At 41.5% G+C, this 22,315-nt stretch overlaps 1 protein-coding gene across 3 annotated transcripts in view; it reads right to left on the bottom strand.

Annotated features, from left to right (window-relative positions):
• The window catches only part of GOLGB1 (golgin B1), a 124,483-nt gene that overhangs the window by 61,966 nt on the left and 40,202 nt on the right, over positions 1-22,315 (bottom strand). For all 3 annotated transcript variants that reach the window (XM_085880780.1, XM_085880778.1, XM_085880779.1), the window contains exons 8-11: positions 21,528-21,650; positions 16,180-16,293; positions 15,412-15,576; positions 12,498-12,595 (exon numbers count right to left, since the gene is read on the bottom strand). In XM_085880780.1, the coding sequence (XP_085736906.1) occupies positions 12,498-12,595; positions 15,412-15,576; positions 16,180-16,293; positions 21,528-21,650 (500 nt within the window). The remainder of the gene's footprint in view (positions 1-12,497; positions 12,596-15,411; positions 15,577-16,179; positions 16,294-21,527; positions 21,651-22,315) is intronic.

A 22,315-nucleotide genomic window follows, 5' to 3' on the forward strand; every position in this document is an offset into this window, starting at 1 on the left:
AGTTTAGTATTCTTAATAATTTTTCTGAAATTTATAGAATTTGTTTTTCACATGGAAGTTGTGGGTTACGATGTCTAAATATAGGTGAAAATCTCTGATTTAAGGAAATTTAATTCCAGACTCAAAGGCAACAAAAGGTGAAAATTTTGAAAGGGGGTGCAGACGTTCTCTTTGGTACTGCAGCTGGGGGAAGCGATTGTGTTGTCAGTGAGAGGATCTCATCAAAATGTGAAAGTGCCATCAGTGTTTACCCATGGAGAATCTTATTAACAAAGTGATTGGATGATTGGATGGAAAATGTGGCTGGTGTTCCAAAAAGTCTGTTTTCTGTAAGCATGGGGTGCAGGTTGTTTCACATAAGAGGAATAAAACGGCCTCAACCTCACTTTGCTTAACGGAATAAATAAATCTAATAAATAGGATTAATCAGATGTCTGTCTGTCTGTCTGTCTGTCTGTCGTGTTTTTTTGCAAGGACCGCTGGACCGACAACCACCAAATTTGGCACACAACCCAAGTCCAATCCGGGGATTGTCCTCAGGGTATTTTCATCCACCACATGAGCCTTTAAATATCACTTTTCTGGCTTTCATTTATATGCAATCTCATTGGTTAACACGTATCCCGTGACATACAACATGGCCAAAGGCCAGCACACCAAATTAATCAAGCGGTGTCTTCCACCCAGTGGCTCACTGCACAGCTGGCCTGACTCCACGCACAATTGGAACCGAACTAAATCTCATAAATAAGATTCATCGGATGTCTGTTTCTTCACGTTTTTTTGCAAGGACCGCTGGACCGACAACCACCAAATTTGGCACACAGACCAAGTATATTTGTCCTCAGCCATTAAATTTGTCCTCACGTTGTCCTCACTATATTTTCGTCCACAACCTCAGCCTTTAAAGACCCCCAAAGAACCATAAGACATATTTTTTTTTTACATGCTTGAGAGAAGACTTTCCACATGCTTGGAAGATAAGACCCCTTAAGACCCTGAAGACCCAAAGACCAAGAAGACCCTTAAGACCATTTAATTTCCCAAACACAATTAAGACACTTTAAAACCCCGAATACCCCAAAGGCCCTTTAGGCCCCAAAGACCTTTAGGCTCCCTTCGAGCCAGAAGACATTGAAGACCCTTAAGACCCCAATGACCTGTAAGACCCTTAAATACCCCTTTACCCACTGGTGTTCTGGCTCTTCTGCCCCCTACACAATTTCCCCCCTCACCGCCACCCCGTCGGTTCTCCTGCCCCCGATCCGCCTGCCCCATTCTCAGCCCTGCTGGCTCTCCTGCTTCTCCCACTTCTCAGTACCACCCCCCCCCAACCCAGGCAACGCCGGGTAACCCTGCTAACAGTTAATTAAAAACAACCGAGAGATGTCCCTGCCCCACTGTTCTCACTCCCAACATCTCCTTGCACTGCCCATTCTCCTTACTTTTTGAAGACAGCCCAAGCCCATCAAAATAAGGTGACATCAAAGGTATGGGGTTAGCAACTCAATTGGAAAAATATTTTGTGCAAATGATGAGTATTAAAGGACCTAATGTAGGCCAGCAGCAAAAGGGAGCGATGACAAAAAGCGACCTTCAGTAACCACTCGTCCTCTTTGAGACAGAAAATATGAAGAACGAGCAGAAGAGCACAATCATGGCCATGGAGCAAAATGGCGAAAGAAGAGGAGGGTCCCACAAACACCAGTGCCGTACAGGGAAACAACTACTCTATTTACACATAGCGCGTGTTTATTCACCCTTGTCATTGTCAACAACTTCATTGTCATTGTTTTATTGTCATTGTCAACAACTTCCATTACCAAGAGATCAAAACCAGAAAAACTAATGAATAAACCTTAGCATAGCAACATTACCATGGAAACAAAAACAAAAACAAAGTGATAACAGCGTCACATGACAGGCCTTTGGAGCCACATCATTAGCAGATGTACCTGCAGTGTGTGCATGCCAAACTCCAGAAACGAGCACAGGTTTGAAAAGGCTCAAGGGTGTTACTCATCACTACAAGATTTTCTACATTCCAATTTGGACGCATCATAATCTGTTACACCACGTCAGTGCTGCTGAAAGCAGTTTCTTGGAAAGGGCTATACTGGGTGGTTTGCCATTGCCTTCCCAGCATTAGTTGGAGCAGGAATTTGTAATTTGCTCAGGGTGCCGGCGATAGCTCACCGACTCTTCTCGAAGGACACAGTGGGGTCTTTAACGTCCACCAACTAATGCCGACACACACACACACACACACACACACACACACACACACACACACACACACACACACACACACACACATTGATGAATCACCCTACCTGTGAAATACCAGGACGACAGTTTATAGCTGCGTCGGGATTCAAGCCCAGGTTAGACAGCTTTGTGGAGAGCTTCCACATTACACAAGTCCAGTACTTATCCATTTTCAATGCAAGCTATGAAATGACAATGTAGTAACTTCACGTATCAAGTCATACCTTTGTAAAAGTTACACCGATCTTGATGACAGGGTTCTGTAATTATGATCAATTCCTAAAAACAAACATGTTCATCAAATGAACATTTAAAAACCACAACATTGGGAATCTTTTGACCCCTCCAGGAAAACTCCAGAAGTGATTCCATCTCAAGCCAGTTATAAACGAGCAAAAACATCGGGGCAATACCCCTGGGCGCTCACCTGGTCGCGGCTTGATAAGATAACCAGGGAACCACTGGTAGATTGGAAGGTATGGATGATGAACAAAATACGACACACAAGAAAGTAAATACCTATGGATTTTGTTTAATGCCGTAAGTAAAATTTGGTACATCATGGGTGACGAAGGTTGTGGTCGAGTTTCATCGGAATTGTGTGTAGTTTTGGATAAGAAAGCAAATACCTATTTTGGGGGGAGAAACCCCACCCCCCCCACCCCATAAACTCCCTCGTTAGACCCCCTCAAACACCGCAATTTTTTTTTTAATGCCGTGAACAAAATTTGGTACATCATGGGTGATTAAGGTTGTCGTGAAGTTGTCAGTATCCTCCTCCTTATCTCCAATACACCACTGTCCTCCCAACCACACCCCTTCTCTGTAAGCCCAATTTAGTATCCTCCACCATGTACCAAATTTCTGACTCCAACTCACCCCATCTTGCCCCTCATATCTTCCCTCTCCCATCACCCCCCTCACCTCGCCTCCTCTCACCAACCCCCTTGTTCTGCCATCTCCCAGATTTCCCCTCACCTCGTCCCCGCCCTTGCTCAGCTTCCTCCCTGCCCCATACCAGCCCCACTCCTTGTTCCCCCATCCCCTCTCCACACTGATAACAGTGCTTCCTCCCCTCTCCTTAACTGTGTGGACTTCAAACATCTGAGGTTTCTACTGCACCTGACAGATCTCTCAACCCAGGCAACAGCTGCAAAACCAGACATCTATTGAACAGAATCTTTCCTCCCACAGTACATCCCAATACTCATTAATTTCTCTTCCTGGCTATTGTCTCCAACAGTGTGATAGGTGTAAATGCCATCCCGGCACCGGAGTTGCAATTTACATCAACATCTCCATTTCTCACTGCCCTTGTACTGATGTTACACCTCTCAAGCCCCAAAAATACCTTTTGATGCAACTTCCCCTCCACTTCCACCTCTTGCTTTTGTGTGTGTTGTACCGTCCTCCAAACAGTAACAACGCCATTTACATCTCTCTCAGACAACATGGACAAACTTTCAACCATTCCTCCAAACACTCTCTTCCTCATATGTAAATATTTCAACTGTTACCATGCCAATTGGCTGGATGTTGCTACCTCTCTCACCAACCGTGGCACTTCAGCAAAGGACTTGTGTGACTCCATCGGACTGACTCGATCTGTGAACTTTCCCACCTGGATTTCTCCCAATGGCAAATACGCCCTTCTGGATTTGGTAATGACTAACTTTCCTGCTAATGTCTCCTGTTATTCCTCTGCTCCAATTGGCTTGTCTGATCACATTTTTGTGAGAGCCAGCATCTCTCTGGCTATTTTCAGAGAGCTGCCTCAATGCCGGCAAGTCTGGTAGTTCACTCAAGCAGAATGACAAGGACTGCAAGCAGTCATCTCTCTTGAAGACTGGTCTCCCACATATACCGCCTCCGACGTTAACTCGGTCTAGGAATTCTTCCACAAAAACCTGCTCTCTCTTATACACAGATTATGAACTCTGTGCCTTTTTCACCTGAGAAAGCCGAAAGGTTTCTAAGCACATCCTGTTTCTGCTATGTTCACCCTATCATTTACCATCTGCTTGGAAGTCAGCCAAACTCATGAGATTACATTAAAAAGTTACAAAAACTGATCCCCTTAACTACAGACCTATCAGCATATTTCCAATCATTAGCAAGGTCATGGAATCCATCACAGTTAACATGAAATCATTCCTTTTCTCCAATAATCTCATCTTTGATCACCAATTTGGATTCAGACCAGGTTACTCAATCTTGGACAAGCTACTTCTACTCACCCAACAATGGATGGAGGCCCTCAACATCAGACATGGAATCAGGGCAGTCTTTCAAGACATACATTGCTGTGCAAAAGTGGTATACATTTTGCTTTTTTTCTACTCTGATGCAAAAAAGATACAAGAACTTTGTGTTAAATGCAAATACACCTTTATGAAAAAGTCTTATTCAAATAACCAAATGCATACAATAGTGCTGGGCCGATATCGGTATCAGTAATCGGCACAGATCGATGTCAGCAATTTTTCGGTAATCGGCATCGTGAGTGATTGTCGATTACCGATTAAAACCTTGTTTTGGGTGAATTTCAATAAACAATTTTTTTTAAAACAACGTTGAATTATAATTATCGACGTTTCACGGAGATGTGCATTATTCTTTATAAACAGATGTCAATAGTCGCCGTATGACGGGAAGAAAAAAATATCGGACTACAGGACCTGTAGCTTATCTGAGCCCTGGCCTAATGCTGTAACCCAAATTTGGTAGCATTCTGACCGGTAGGTCTGGAGAGGAAGATTTTTGAAAGAATTTATGTGATTTTTCCCAAAAATTTACCAAGTCTGCGATTTTGACGCACTTCCGGTCAAGTGATTGGTATGACCTCCACAATTTACCATCACGACCCTTTCCTAATGTTGTAACCCAAATGTGGTAGTATTCTGACTGGTGAATCTGGAGAAGAAGATTTTGGAAGAAATTAACTAAGTCGACCATTTTGACCTACGTAAAGTCACGTGATCGGAACGAGCTTTGCAATCCCCGTTACCAGTCAGGAGTGGAACGTTGCTGCCAAATGTCAGAATAGGGATTTGAATTGTATCAATTCAGTCACTCAATAATGTCAATCGTGGGCATGGAACCAATCCGGAACGGTGTGCACTTCATGTGTGTAAAATATGTTAAGATGTCATTATTTACCACTATATAATCGGCATCGGTCGACTATTATAATAATAATTATTATTAATTTATTTATTATCGGTAATTGGTTACAGTCAAATTTTCTCATCGGCCCAGAACTAATATACAACATACCTTGGAATAAAACTCATAGCGAGTCTGTCCACCCTTTTCCTTCAAAATCAATGAAATTATATTTGAAGGACACTTTCAAATAATTTTGTTATAAACTCTTGTGGAATGGTGTTCCATGCATCTTCCAAGATCATCTAAGTTGCTGGGATTCTTTTTTGACTTTTTCTTTGTTAAAAAAAATAGTCTCACACAGCTTCAATTACATTAAGTTCTGGGTTTTGAGGGGACCATTCCATGTGTTGAAGGACGACAGCTTCCTCTTTCATTTGCAAATAAGCTTCAATTATTCCAGCTGAGTGTTTTGGATCATTATCTTGCTGTAAGATGAAGTTTCGACCAATAAGTCTTGCACCACTGGGAATAGCATGATGGATTAAAATTTCTCTGTATCTTGCTACAGGTACAACTTCTGTACGTACAACAATCAATCTTTAGCAATTTTCACTATTTAAGGATATGCACCCCCAAACTTTAATTGAACGTCCTCCATGCTTAATTGTTGGTTTCAAGCAAGGCTCTTTATGAGTTTGTTTTTGTCATCCAACAAGACTGTCTTCCATTCGATCCAAACAACTGAAACTTTGACTCGTCTGTCCAAAGCACCTTTAACCATTGTCTCATAGTCAAATTCAATTCCTATGTTCTTGTGGTTGTGCATATTTTAATTTTGTTTGCCTTTCTTACCAGAAATTTTCTAACTGCAACACATCCTTGAAGTCCTGATTTCAAGTGGCATTCATATTGCTGAGGGATGGACAACACGTGAGCCTTCTGCCAGTTTTGTTGTCAATTCAACACTTCAACGGGTTTGTCAATTACAGATGATGTTTCTCTGTACTTCTCGATTACACTGTGGGTACAGCGCCAAATCAAGTGATGCGAGCTATTCCACAACACTCAATGTTTTCCCTTCTTTATGAAGAAACAACTTTATGGTGCTCTAATACTGAAATTTTTGACCATTTTGTTTAAAGTCAACAGTTAATCCTGATAGATCTGTATTCTGCAAAACGAAAAGTGGGTTTTAAGCTCCATGTATGTTAACGGCGATAAACACCTGACAGCGAGTCATCAATTAGATTTGATTGGTAAATGTGATGGATTAGCTACCACACTTCTTCTGAATTACTCGTTGAGTTTAATTTGAGGAGTTGTGATCACAAGTTTTTGAAGAATCTGATCAATGTGAATGAAAGATTCCTATATGACAACCTTGGTTTCTTCTCACCCAAACCAAGCTGTATTTATAACAGTCAGCATTGTTAAAATGATAGAAAACACAAGTGGAGCCTTTGAGTAAATTCCTGAATGTGTCTAAGATTTTTGCACAAAGGTGCACCTCGAGCATTCAATACAATCTGGCATCCCACATTGCTCTCCAAACTCTCTGCCTTATGGCATCCAAGGCCACCTCCACACAAGGCTCACTGATTTCCTCTTCTCTCGTTAAAATAAATAAATAAACAAATGAATGAATGGCTCTCACAAGATCCTTTCATCTCCTCTCCACTCTACATCAGGATGGAGTGCCCCAAGGCAGTGTTTTGGGCCCATTCCTATTCCTAACCTTCATCAACAGTCTTTCTGACCCTCCTGAAAAATCTGCTGAGACATACCTCATCCTTCAGCCAAGCAGGCTGCAGCCTCTTCCATCTCTGCAGACTTGGATAAAAGCACAAACTGGTCACACACTTGGAATATGTCTTTCAATCCTGATAACTCTGTCTCTATGTCTGTCTCTCTAAAAAGACCGTTTGGTGAACCTGCCCAATCTACTTGCTTAACAAGCAATCCTCTGAAAGAAGTTCAGTCACTCAAACTCTTGGGTCTCACCATCAGCCATGATCATTCTTGGGCAAACCACTTTTCCATATTGGGCTCCAAAGCCATTCACCGACTGGGCATCCTCCATTGTACAAAGTCCTTCCTTGTGTTACGGATCAGTAATATACAGTGCCTTCAGAAAGTAGTCACACCCACTGACTTTTTCACATTTTGTTGTGTTACAGCCTGAAATTAAAATGGATTGAATTTAAAAAATTTTTGTCACCAATCTCCACAAGATACCCCACATTGACAAAGTGAAAACATGTTTTTAGAATTTTTACGAATTAATTAAAAATGAAAGCTGAAATGTCTTGCGTCAATAAATATTCAACCCCCTGAGTCAATACTTTGTAGAAGCGCCATTGGCAGCGATTACAGCTTTGAGTCTTCTTGGGTATGTCTATCAGCTTTTCACATCTGGATTTGGGGATTTTCTCCCATTCTTCCTTGGAGATTTCCTTAAGCTCTGTCAAGTTGGGAGGGGAGCGACGGTGAGCAATCTTCAAGCCTTTCCACAGATTCGCAATGGGATTAAAGTCTTGGCTTTGGCTGGGCCACTCAAGGACTTTCAGGTTCTTGTTCTGATGGTACGATCATCTTCGGTGGTGGTACGTTCTGATGCTTCGGTGGTACGAAGATCACCCTCTGAGAACTCGCAGCGCGACTGGCCAGTCAGACATCACTCCATGTGCACTTATTCGGGCAACAGAGCCTGCTTCGAACATGAACACAAGACAAACATAAAGTTATACCCTGCTGGGGTTTTCCATAAAGAAATGGGTGCATGAGCTAAGATGCTGACTTGAAAGTCGAGAGTCAATTCAAAACTGCATTGAAGCCTGTCATGAGTAACTTTGAGGAGTTTCAAATCATTGAGAGCATCATATGTAACTTTGGGATATTTTAAAATCATTGAGTATTTCTTTTAAAATCATTGTGATGTAATATTATTAAATGGTATTTGTGTTTGAAGGGTAGACAGTAGGGATTAATACATGACTTATTAAATATCCTTCTGCTTTGTGTCGTATGCTGGTTTCACCCGTTAAACAATTGACGGGACAAATTGTGGTCCACAAAGCTTTTCGACCACACCATCCATCCATCCATGCAACTGGGGCACTCGCTTCGGTGTACGGAAGCAACACGTAACACTTGGCACACCTGAACTCCTATCCACCCACAAGGCCTTCCTCTGCAGTTTGATGAATCAATCTCAATCTCAATCTCAATCTCAATCTCAATCTCAATCTCAATCTCAATCTCAATCTCTCTCTCTCTCAATCTCTCTCTCTCTCAATCTCTCTCGTCTTGCACCCTCTCCTCTCTCGGTGCTCCCAGGTGTCTGCAAGTAACCCCCTCCTGGTGCAACACCCAAAATTCACACTCACTGCTCACGTTCTCTCATTCGTTCCCCTTTTAATTTTTTTTCCTGCCTGTGGAACAAATTTCCTCGATCTTTTCAATCATCCTTACCTCCAAGACTTCAAGACAGCTGTTCACCACTATCACGGGTCATTCCCCCCCCCCCCCCACAACCATGATCCTTTCTACCTATAAGAACTCTCCACAAATAATCTCTTTCCAGGTTTCCAGTTTTTCCTTCCACTTCTGTGATTGAGTTTTGCAACTGTATTGGATTCGCTATATATGCTAGATATCCCTTATTGTCGGGTTTTCCGTCGTGTGTGTATGTGTGTGTGTGTGTGTGTGTGTGTGTGTGTGTGTGTGTGTGTGTGTGTGTGTGTGTGTGTGTGTGTGTGTGTGTGTGTGTGTGTCTGCAACGCGCGGCTCCACAGCACGAACCAGCAAACCGATTTCGATGAAACTTTGCCAACATGTGCAATATGTGCTAGGAGTGTGCACGTTTGAATTTCGTTGCCGAGCAACCACCCGTTGCTGTGCAGCGGCCGAAAAACCGCGTACAGTTTTTTCAATACTTGTCCTTCAGTTTTGAATGTAGAGAAACGAGATTTCGGAATTAAACACTTCGAGATATTTCGAAAATTTTACTCGAACCGATTTTTGATTGAGGTTTTATTTTTCAAATGGTAGTCCTTCAAAAATCGGGTGTCCATTTACCGTCATTTTTTATGAGGGGCTGAGGAAAGTGGGCGGAGCTTAGGGAAAGTGGGCGTGGCTTATGGAAAGTGGGCGTGGCTTATGAAAAATATTGTGTGGCTCAGGAGGTGTCGTCAAACAAGAACATTGAGAGAAGTTTATCGGGTTTTTGGATTCGCTATATATACCAGATATCCCTTATTGTCGGGTTTTTGGATTCGCTATATATCCCTTATTGTCGGGTTTTCCGTGTGTGTGTGTGTGTGTGTGTGTGTGTGTCTCTCTGCAACGCGAGGCTCCACAGCACAAACCAGTGAACCGATTTCGATGAAACTTTGCCAACATGTGTAGTATTTGTTGGGAATGTGCGCGTTTGAATTTCGTTGCCTTGCAACCACCCGTTGCTGTGCAGCGGCCGAAAAACCGCGTACAGTATTTTCAATACTTGTCCTTCAGTTTTGAATGTAGAGAAGCGAGACTTCAGAATAAAACACCGAGATATTTAGAAAATTTTACTCGAGCTGATTTTTGATTGAGGTTTAATTTTTCAAATGGTAGTCCTTCAAAAATCGGGTGTCTATTTACCGTCATTTTTTATGAGGGGCTTAGGAAAGTGGGCGGAGCTTAGGCAAAGTGGACGTGCTTGATGAAAAGTGGGAGTGGCGTAGGAAAGTGGGTGTGGCTTATGGAAAGTGTGCGTGGCTTATGAAAAATATTGTGTGGCGATGGAGGTGTCGTCAAACAAGAGCATTGAGAGAAGTTTATCGGGTTTTCCGTGTGTGTGTGTGTGTGTGTGTGTGTGTGTGTGTGTGTGTGTGTGTGTGTGTGTGTGTGTGTGTCTGCAACGCGAGGCTCCACAACACAAACCAGCAAACCGATAATATATTTATTTACCGAAAAAGATTCCACATCCACACACCACCTCCAATTATTTATTTATTTACCGAAAACGATTCCCCACCCACACCTCACCTCCAATTATTTATTTATTTACCGAAAACGATTCCACAATCCACACATCACTTTTAATTATTTATTTATTTACCATTTCGGATTCGCCTCCCAACACACCACCTCCAATTATTTATTTATTTACCGTAAATGATTCCCCACCCACACACCACCTCCAATTATTTATTTATCGAAAACGATTCCACGACCCACACACCGCCTCCAATTATTTATTTATTTACCAAAAACGATTCTCCACCCACACACCACCTTATTTATTTATTTATTTACCGTAAACGATTCCACGACCCACACACCACCTTTAATTATTTATTTATTTGCCGAAAACGATTCCACGATCCACACACCACCTCCAATTATTTATTTATTTTCCGTAAATTATTCCCCACCCACACACCACCTCCAATTATTTATTTATTTTCCGTAAATTATTCCCCACCCACACACCACCTCCAATTATTTATTTATTTACCAAAAACGATTCCACGATCCACACACAACCTTCAATTATTCATTTATTTACCGAAAACGATTCCATGACCCACACACCACCTGCAATTATTTATTATTTAAAGTGCGAGTGGCATAGGAAAGTGGGCGTGGCTTATGAAAAATATTGTGTGGCTCTGGAGGTGTGGTCAAACAAGAGCATTGAGAGAAGTTTATCGGGTTTTCCGTGTGTGTGTGTGTGTGTGTGTGTGTGTGTGTGTGTGTGTGTGTGTGTGTGTGTGTGTGTGTGTGTGCGCGCGCGCACGCGTCTGCAACGCGAGGCTCCACCGCACAAACCAGCAAACTGATTATTTTTCAAATGGTAGTCCTTCAAAAATAGGGTGTCTATTTACCGTCATTTTTTATGAAGAGTGCCAATTGGCAAAATACGCAATAGGAAAAATCTTGCCAGGCAGAGGAACAATTGTATGTGAACCAATACGTCTTGGCAATTAATCTTCGTCGGTAGATCGGTCAGAATGAAAAGCATCGTATCCAGCGCTTCGATCCTCGCGAATCCCTCGTCGCCTACCGGCTTGTCCATCTTGTTTACCTCTTGCGTCTTCACCACATCGCTAATTTATCCAAGTCTCCCTCAACCCTACTGTTGGTGTGTCCCCCCAACACCCTATCCAATGTTTTCATTCTGTTACGTCCTGATCTGCTCTCTGTTCTAGCTCCTCCACCAGTCTGTCTCGACACTATGCAAAAAAAAAAAAAAAGGGAATAAATCGACCTATTTTTGGTGAAAAAGGTGGAATATGGAAAAATGGCAGAAGTCCAAGTGGCCAAGTCTCCCTCTGTCTTGGCCTTCAACTTCAGTGTACCAGCTCCTACATAAGCCTTGACCATGTATACAAAAAAACAGAAAGAAAGTCTTTCATATATAAAAATAAGTTGGTTTCAAAGGATTAGGAGATGCCACAGAGGAAACAAACAATCAGAAATGGGACAAAACTATCGAGGTGGTCAAACTATCTTTGTGGACACTAACCCAGTTTTAATGATTAACAACAGAAAGCAATACACATTCCAGATGACCATTACTCTGTAAATTTACAAAGGGTAGCAGGCCAGCTGGTTTGGTGGTGAGATTTTATGGACTAGATTTCACTAAAACCATCACCTGCTGCATGCCACCAGGGGGACCTGTATCAAGAAAACGTGCCATCCTTACAGCTTGAGGCATTAAACCAGCTGTGCTTGTGCTGTTTGTGTGCACTTGAGTGTTGATGTTGAGCATGCCGTGGGGAATTTCATAAAAGGAGGCCTTTGGGGCAGTACCCTGGGCACGCTCCATATTCCTTGAGCAAGTCAAGCATCATGCCCACCTTCGACATTTGTCTATAACCTCCACAGTGAGCACATGAGGCCCCTCAAAGATCAACGTCAGATCAGATGTACGAGTTTACACCTCATCAAATCTTTACAGACATTTATATCGCACCCATTTCATTTGCGTCTCCAAATATAGGATACTTGGTTAACTTATGCACAGCTCACCTCCAAAACAGTCTCAGGAATAAAAAGCACAGCACAGTAGTTTGTGTGCAATTAAAGAGTGATCAGTCATTGGATAAAATCGACAAAACCCGAATGCTTACCCGTCCACTTCCTGGCTGAGATTGAACACCAGCTGTTTACTCCTTTCAAGTTCAGCCTGGGTGTCGGCTAGTTGTAACAGCAAGCCCTGCAGGTCGACCTGCAATCAGAAAATGTATTAATAAATCGAAATGTACATGGGTCAATAACTCAATCCTTTAACGTGGAACAAAATACAAGTTCTTCAAATACAAACAGCATACATGACAGAGATCATTTGCATGTGTTGGGCGGTCCTCCCAACCTGGTTTGGGCGGTTGGGCGGTCCTGGATAGTGTACGAGTACAGCGGGACGTTAATGCTAGTTAGGCCTAAGGATTAAAACATGATTGTGTAAAGTTTGTGCAGGTGAGTTATGCAATGTAAAAGTTTTGTGTAAAAGGGGAACAGGTTAAAACATTGGAATTAGTCTTCAAACTGGATGAAATAATCGCTGAGGTGTGAGAACTTTCCAGTTCCTTCCGGATTTAGAATCACCTGGAATATGCAAGCTTATTGGAGAAGGAAACACCTTCGTAGACAGTCTATCTCGGAGAATATAAATGGAAAGGAGAAAGAAAGGACACAGAGGTCCTGAGTGGTTGTGTGTGGTGATGCGTTCCAAATAAATTAACGGTTGGAAAACTTTCACCTGCTGTTGTGGATCAATCAAATAAAGAACCATCACATCTCGTTTGAGTGATGCATGTCATGTGTTCTCGACAACGTCCAAAATGGAACTTGATTTCAACTGAACACAAAAAAATAAAAAAAATGGATTTCACTTTTTAAAAAACGATTTCAACTGAAAGGTTCGTGCGACATGAAGTTTCTTACACCATTTGTTTTGGTTTAGGAATGAAAATAAATCACTTCCGGTACCAAATACGAGGCCATAGCGAAAAGTTTCAGTAGAGAAGACCTCCGGACACGCTCTTGCCAAGTTCATGAGGCAGAGAAATCAAGAGAGTTCATTGAACACATCACCTCACGCAGTCTTGAGAGAACAAGGACATGGGCTGGGTCTGCGAGCGGCAAATTTGATTGGTCGAGAAGTAAAATGCCATAATATTTTGTCCAAGTGCTGCTAAATGAAGAGTTTCTGAAAGTGTGAAAAGGCGATTTGTGTTCTACAGCATTCAAACAGATAATTAATTATTCAACTGAAATAAAATAATGATTTTAAAGGATGTAGAAAAAAAAATTCCAGAAGTTTACGATGATTGATGCAGTGTCTTTTACACATCCTATTTAAAGAGCAGGTTTTGGGTTGCTGATGACCGTGTGATTCGAAGGTTGTAATCACATTAATAATCGTTGGGCAATTATTTTCTTACATTTGAAACTCAAAATTTGCTAAAATTAACTTTCAAGTCAAAACTTTTGTCAGTGATCGAAAAACAGACCGGAATTTACCAAAGATGCTATGACGTCACATTCTCCGAAAACTTTGTGAACATTCGGAAATAGCGTGTGAACAATGGCGAGATGCGAATCAAAGAGTGATTTCAGCGGCGATGAAATTGAGCGTTTTCATTCCGATATTGCCGAGGACGAGTCGGAGGATGATGGGAATTTATACTATGAAGTTTCTGGCCCTGAGCCATATAAATTTGAGCCACCGACAAGTGCCATAAAATGGCCTATTTCATGTACAAGTGGCAGGACTGACTGCCCGGCAGTTCACACTGACAGACTCCACCAGACAGATTGGTTTGCAAATTTTCATTTTCTTGTTCGATGCATAAAAGAATGTAAAGTTTGATTCGTCTGTGACTTGATATAATAATTTTTAACCCTCTAGTCACTCAAGAGTCAGAAATAGAATGAATCAATAATGGACCCAAATATATTATACACTGTAGCCTTGGTGTTGAAGTCTTTCTGACAGCTGAGCTTGACTCCAGCGAAAGTGAACAGTTAGAACAAACCCCATCTTTCAAGAGACTGTTGTGGCATATAAATACCAAAACATGTTTCGCCTCATTGGGAAATATTCTACCAAATTTAGAAAAAAAAAGTGGAACATTGATCAATTTTTTACAATTGAAATGAAACCGCCCAATTTGCTGATGCTGTTAAAGAAGTAATTTAATCAACAATAAGTTGATTTGTTGAGAAATTTTTTCATGCTTGTGTTTTTCAGAAAGTTTATTTATGTGTTTTTCCATGTACTCTTTCAGAATACATTTCAAAGTTTTTCTCACTTAAACTCAACAATTGATTCTGTGACAGAGCAGTATCTGGAGAACTTGTCAACCAACAACTCATATTCACAGAGTGGTGATCGGATGTGTTTATGCCTTCGTAATCCTCAGCTGTGAAATAGTCACCACAAATGACAAGTCTATCCAAAGGGTCCTCTTTTCCCGTTTTCTTTGGGGGTATATTCGCCCGTTTTGTTTATACAAATCTTATCCACTGCCGGAGAAGGTTTGATTCCTTCGGGAATCGGTGGGAGCGATTACCCGTTTTCCAGCCATTTTCGCAAAACATGACGACACACGTACGAGGTATGATGTACAAATATCCAAATAACTTTGTTCTACAATAATTCAAAATAAAAAAAGGATAATATAGACAGTTGCAAGCCCCAAAAAAGCGAAAGAACGGCCCGCTGAACTGGACACTTCTTCAATGAGCGAGTGAGCGTCCGCTTTGTTTTGGAGAACGTGACATCAACATCCATATATGGCACGCGGCTGTTTTTTTTTTCAACAGCCTCGAGAAATAACAACTTCGGAGTTAAATTTCATTGATTTTCCCAATAGTTAGACAACCACAACAGTTTGCCTCGAACTATTTATTGCACATATAATTATATTGATAAATTTTCAGAGCATGTTTGGTGACCCGGGGACACAGGGGTGCATGGTTTGTATGACTGCATGCTGCGCTCTTGCGTAGTCCCCTTACCAATGTTGTATCACGTAGTACCTGAGCAGTGGCCGGTTCAGGGCCTGATGAGGTGTGGGCCATGGCTGCAGGGTGATGCTGGCGCAGATCTTTCAGCTGTGCACGAAATACGTGTCTCTCGGCGTCCAGCCTGCCATGCAACTCTGCTCGCTCAGCACTCAGCCTAGACAGGCTCTCCGAGAGTGTCTGGTGGACAAAAGCCGATGAGGATGGAATAAGACATTAAAATCAATTTACCCATCAAAGACTTTTGTCTCCTACCATGAGCAACCCAAAGATGATGTTGTACTATTTATTAATGAACAAATATTAACAGCAATACACAAATAAGCATGCTCGTCGGTCGTCCCTAAAGCACCCAATTCCACTCGATTTGGATGTAACTTAGTCCTTTAAGATAGAGTGGCAGCATTTAGCACTGCATTGTGAAACAAGTTTTTGAAGGTAACAGAAAGCTGACTGCCCCATCCACATCACAGACACAAAAGATAGAGTAGTATCCTTTAGAAGAACTGATCTTCAGGCATAAAAGTAAACCATCTCACCGTATTAGGATATTTCCAAGACTACAACATTGTTTGTCCCATTAACTTGTAGGGAGCTTTCAACAGATTTGATCATATTACAAGCACCAGCACATTTTATGAATAGAAGAAGCTGGAAAATGAAACACAATAAACTGTTCAATCATTAATGGAAATGAAAAATTACCCAAAAGAGTAGAGTTTTGTACAAACCACTAGTAATGAATGGTTTGCCATCGACGCAAGGCCGAGATCTGCTACGTACTTTGATCTTCTGATCTCGACCATCAATTTCTTTTTGCAGCATGTCGACCACCTGTGTGCGACCTGCGAGCACCTCCTCATTCTCCTGGAGCTTTTGCTTCAAGGACTTCAGCAACTGCGGTGAAAACACCAGTCACTGAAAAGCCAATTGGATGAATCCGAATGCAATGATGGACACAGTATTTAGCAATAACAGCATGGAGTTTAGTGCAGAAATAGTGTGGAAATGGAAGTTGTATTGCAGGTCAAAATGAGGAACAGAAAAATCAAATGGGATGCAATGCTATTTGGGCCCGTACAATCTAAATAATGTTTTACAGAAATATTGGGAAACTTTTGATCCCACCAACAGAGTCCTCAAGTGCATTCAAACCTGAATGAGGGATTAGCAAGCTTGCTGCACAAGTTTATAATGACCAAGAAAAACACCACATTCACTATTTAATGCATATCATCAGTTCTGGACATCTATGACGCCATCACACATTCAAAAATAATAATAACTGAAGAGGGCAGTCCGTTTTATTTCAGATAACATTAAAACAGCTTTCCTGAGGAAATGGCTGACGTATTTTTTAAAATAATAATAATAAAGGTCACAGTGCACCTGTAACAGCAAAATCCAGAAATTTAAAGGTTTCCAGGAATGAGCGAAGCAACAAATTAAATATATAAATATGCAATAAAAACAAATAATTAAAAAACAAAATAACTACATATCACAAAGCGATTGCCAAAGGTAACCTTCCTCCCGGTGCCCACTATACAATGATTGGAATATATACAGGGTGTCCCAAAAAATGTACTCACTCTTTAAATGATAATAAATGCGTTGTATATTGACTTAGAAACAAGGTTAATGGTTAAATGTATAAATGGATAAATGCATGTTTACAAATGTTCAAACTGACGACCATCACGTTCCAAACACAGCCGATAACGCGGACCAATGGATTCAACAGCGTTACGAATCATTTCATTTGGAACTGCAAGACATTGGCTTTCAATTTCCTCTTTCAGCTCATCGACTGTTGCTGGTTTTGAGCCGTAAACCATATCTTTGAGATATCTCCATAAAAAGAAGTCCATTGGAGTGAGGTTTGGGGAACGTGCAAGGAATTCAACACTACCTCTTCGCCCAATCCATCTGTTCGGAAAGGTTGCTTCGAGATAGGCCCTTGTATCACGGTGGTAGTGGGGAGGTGCTCCATCTTGCTGAAAGTAAATCTCTTCGTCACCAAATATCTCTTCGACACGTGGACCGACGGATTCCTGCAGCAAGTTTAAGTAAACATCCTCAGTGACAGTTTGGTCAAAAAAGAATGGCCCTAGGATACCCAATGCTGATATCCCACACCACACAGTAACCCCTGGTAAGTTGAAATGGTGTTCCATAGTAACATGCAGATTTTCAGGAGCCCAGTAGGTGCAATTGTGTCGGTTAATTGAGCCATTTAACTTGAAGCTGGCCTCATCGCTCCAAACAATTTTGGATGGAAATGCTGCATCTTCTTCGCATTTGCCCAGGTACCACTTACAAAATTCAGCTCCCCGGTCAGGATCGTCTTCATTTAGAGCGTGGATTAATGTTGGAATGTAACTTTTCAAATTAATTCGCTTCAAAATGCGATGGGCGCTTGATTTTGGGATTCCTGTCTCACGAGCCATTTGTCGTACAGATTTCCGTGGGGATCGGAGGAGGTTTTCCAGCAATTGATTTTCCTTTGCGGGGGTGGTTGATGACCATGGTCTTCATGGACGTCATGCACAGTTCCATCTGTTTCAAACTTATCTCGGATGCGAGCAATGGTGCGTCGCATTGGTGGATCTTTGTGAAAATGTCTTCTAAATTGTCTTTGCACCTCCATGATGTTTTCGTGCTTCCAGTAGCACTTATTGATAAATTCTCTTTCTTCAAAACCTAGTCGTACTTCTGCTATTATTATGGTGAATTTGATCTGAAAATAAATGAAAAATTCAATGAGTTATGAGGAGCCAAAATGTGAGTACATTTTTTGGGACACCCTGTATATGTATATATATATATATATATATATATATATATATATATATATATATATATATATATATATATATATATACATATATACATATATACTAGCTGAAGTACCCGGTAATACCCGGGAAATTTGCCCTATTTTCCTTACGCTAGTTAGACTGAGGCATCAGTTGTATGGAGAAAATTAGGAAGGCTTCTTTTATTCCTCAGATTTATGGAAGGAAGGCTTTATGCTGCCGTAATCCTCAGAGAGGTCAGAGTTGAAGGCGGCCTTGAGCCACTCAATGTTTCTCGCAGCAGTGGAAACTGTCCTTTATGTCCTGCCAAAACCTGGACCGAGAAAGCTGGAACGTGAGTTTTGTGCTTCTCTCGCCCGTCGGTGTGACGCTCTATTTGCAGTTAGGCGACTCTCTCTCTCTGCAGCCGACTCCGCTTGCCTGGCTTTTTCATGAGCATATATATCAGCAGTAAGCTGTTGCCGTGCACGTGCAGTTCGATAATTCAAATAACAGGAGGAGAATGTGTATGTTTAAAAAGTCAACCAATACGAACATTTTGTATTTCAAAAATCCCTAGCGTTTTTAACCATGAAGCCTTTTGTTATGATTAATACGCCGGCGCACTATTCGAAAGCCTTTTTTTAATGGAAATGAATTTATTTTATTTTTTAATATATATATTTTTTCATTTTTATGGAAAGCCAAGCTGAATGGAGCTGAATGTTAGGTCTATGTGTGTGTAAAGTTTCATGAAGATCGGTTCACTAGTCTAGGAGCTTATTGGTTACAAACAAACAGACAGACAAACAGACAGAAGGACTGCCATTTATATAGTAGAATATATACATACTGGAAAAATATAAAAAATATATTATATATATATATATATATATATATATATATATATATATATATATATATATATATATATATATATATATATATATGTATTGTTGTGGGCCGGGGGTCGGTGACGAGAACGACCGTTAGGTGGGGAAGTTTATGCCATCTCCCACCAGATTCCCTGGAATTTATAGGCCGTCGCTCCGGATAACTCCGAAGCCGGCGGGTCGATTAATCGACCGTGAAACGCCAATATCTCGACCACGTGGCGTAGGGTTAATTGTCCAGATCCCAATATACCTAAATAACCACGCAGTCTTGGCTACCGGGGATTCACGGCCTCAGCAAGTCTTTCTCGAACCGGGTCACTCCACCGACTGCGGTAGAGTTCCAACTAGCGACTACCAACTCCGGCTCGGTTGCAGCTGAGCGGAAACTGCCAAAGCCATGCCGGCTAGGATTAACGGATTATCAGGGATGAAACCCCGTCTGAACTCAGACCCAAGCCACGCTGGACCAAATAAAGAAAGGATGGAAACAAGCTGGGAACATTTCTAATAATTTATTTACAATAAAAGCAAAAGACAGGAGAGGCGAGATTATCGCGAATATGCAATGCAGTATTTACAATGATGAAATAAACACTTCAAGAATTCTACTTATAGACGGGCCCACACGCAGACATACACACAAAAAAAGAAAAGAAACCTAGGAGTTCTTTATTGGAACTCCTGAAGCTGGCCGGCCTCGGTGTGGTCTCGTGAGGTTGTGGAGGGAGTGTGGTGGCGTTGGCCGGTCTGAAGACGGGCTCGGTCCTACCCTACGGTCTCCCCCTAACATATTGCCTATGCCTGTCCTTGCCCATACCCATCCCCATTCGGTTGTCACAAAAAAAAAAAAACTAAATTCACACTTTTTTTTATATTGGTTCACGAAAAAATATTTTCACGAAAAAATAAGTGACCACTACATTCGTTATTGGTGTCTGTCTGTCTGTCTGTTCCGAGCATAGCTCCGTGGGTTTTGATCCGATCCTGATAAAATTTTGGTGGGAGGTTTATATCATGATCTAGTTGTGTTTTCCTGAGAATGGGCGTGGTGCGCCCATTATGGGCGGAGCCACGCCCAAAAAACATGTTTTTAGGGGGTAGCCGATTTCAATTTGCATCTTCTCTGAGGGGGTTTGTCGAATCTGACAGGGGTTTCGGTATTTGGTTAGCCCAATGGCACCTGCATACCCCCACGGAGCTCGATTTTTCATTTTCATCCCAAGGTCAAGGCCATAAGGTCACGAACTTAGAAAATTGCAAATTTTGACATAAAAATCCATCTTCTCCGAGGGGGTTTGTCGAATCTGGCAGAGGTTTCGGTATTTGGTTAGCCCAATGGCACCTGCATAGCCACACGGAGTTCATCCCAAGGTCAAGGTCACAAGGTCACAAACTTAGAAAATTGCGAATTTTGCCAAAAAAAATCCATCTTCTCCGAGGGGGTTTGTCGAATCTGGCAGGGTTTCGGTATTTGGTTAGCCCAATAGCACCTGCATAGCCCCACGGAGCCCGATTTTACATTTTCATCCCAAGGTCAAGGTCACAAGGTGACAAACTTAGAAAATTGTGAATTTTGACATAAAAAAATCACACGACCGCCCAAACTTTGAGAGCTTGGATGACAATATTTTTATGCATAATCTTGAGGTCATTCCCCACCAAAAGTCTTGAAACCATTTTGCTCTATCTCGAACACCTTGTCCGTGGCGCCCCCTTCAAGTTTGTTTTTATGCTGATTTCATCAAAGTATGGATAATCCGAGGAGTGCGAAATGCCATATAGCCTACATGACGTTATATTGTTCCTGGAATGTTCCAGAGTAACTTTTGCACCAAAGGTCATAATCCTTGACCTTTGACCTTTAAAGTTCAAAAAAAGGTCAAATTTTCAAAGTTGTGGGAATCGAACCGGGTTTTCGACCTTCTTCGACAAACTAACTCCAATAAGCTATAGCACGTATCCTGTTTCCTTATTTTAATGTCTACAGCATTGTTTCGTGACCTTTAAAGGTTATGCAAAGGTCAAATTTTGAAAGTTGTTGAATGAAACCGGGTTTTCGACATTTTGCAGCTAGTAACCCGTCACTCGTACCACATCATGTTGATCATTTTTATAACTTGGTCAAACATTATCACATTGTCTCATCCTTGACTTCTGAAACAATCTACATCGTCAAATACCGCTCGTGAACCATTGCCGTCTCCAAACTTGTTTACACCTCTAATGAGTAAATTGGTAATGCAAAGAGAAAAACAAAGAAACAAGAGCACTTGGAGATGAGACAAAAGTAGCACAAAGTGACCTGAAGAATAAGAATAATTAGAGATTAGATATATTACACTCATTCATAATATATCACACGAAGTAGGGAGTAAAAAATAATAATAATAATTATAATAAAGTGTGTGAGGTTTGAGAAGTTAACATTCCTGAGCACCTGTTCCATATCTGCGCCGGCATCTACACGGCTCTCCATCTGGAACAGAGCCTCCTCATGCTGACGCACAGATTCGTGAAAGGCAGCTTCCTTGTCATGCAAAAAGCTCTGAAGTTTGTGCACCTACAACAAACCACATTCCTTAATTGTGACAAAACATTTACAAATATCCCCCAAAACACCTTCACAAATAGTATATTACATTACACAAAGCCTCATGCAACACCTGCATCGCAAGTGGGGTGTCACATGACACATGAGGGCATGTTGAAAAGAAATGCCTCCTTCTTTTTCTCAAACACAGGTAAAGATACTCGAATGAAACAAAGCACAGAACACACACCAGTTCTTCCCGCCACTGCAGGCGAAGTTTCGTGATTCTGACACGATGTCTGTGCTACGTTAGTCAAGATAGCAGAAGACAGCATGACATTGTCATGCACTCGACATTACTTTTCAACACACCCTCATCTTTATTACACAATGAAATATGGTGGTAAAGGTGGTCAAACCAGCTCATCCTGCACCTCTGTCACCCCATCCTTCCCACCGCTATGCAATTTTGTGGCCATGTGATGACAAATCAATTCAACCATAAAAGCTACAGGAAAAGCATGGTTCACCTTTGGGTAAACATGGTTCACCTTTGGGTGATCAAGAGAAGCAAAAGCATCTCGAAGAATAAAATTAATTTTCCTGCATCGAAGAAAAGAGTACGACGTGTATGGAAGGGTTATAAAGAGTGCCACTGAGAAAGCACGTCTGGTGGAATGGCACAAAGTCATTTC

Source organism: Eptatretus burgeri, chromosome 5, assembly GCF_056783735.1.
Source record: "Eptatretus burgeri isolate ZD-2024b chromosome 5, Ebu_testis_v1, whole genome shotgun sequence".
In the NCBI taxonomy this organism is placed as follows: domain Eukaryota; kingdom Metazoa; phylum Chordata; class Myxini; order Myxiniformes; family Myxinidae; genus Eptatretus; species Eptatretus burgeri.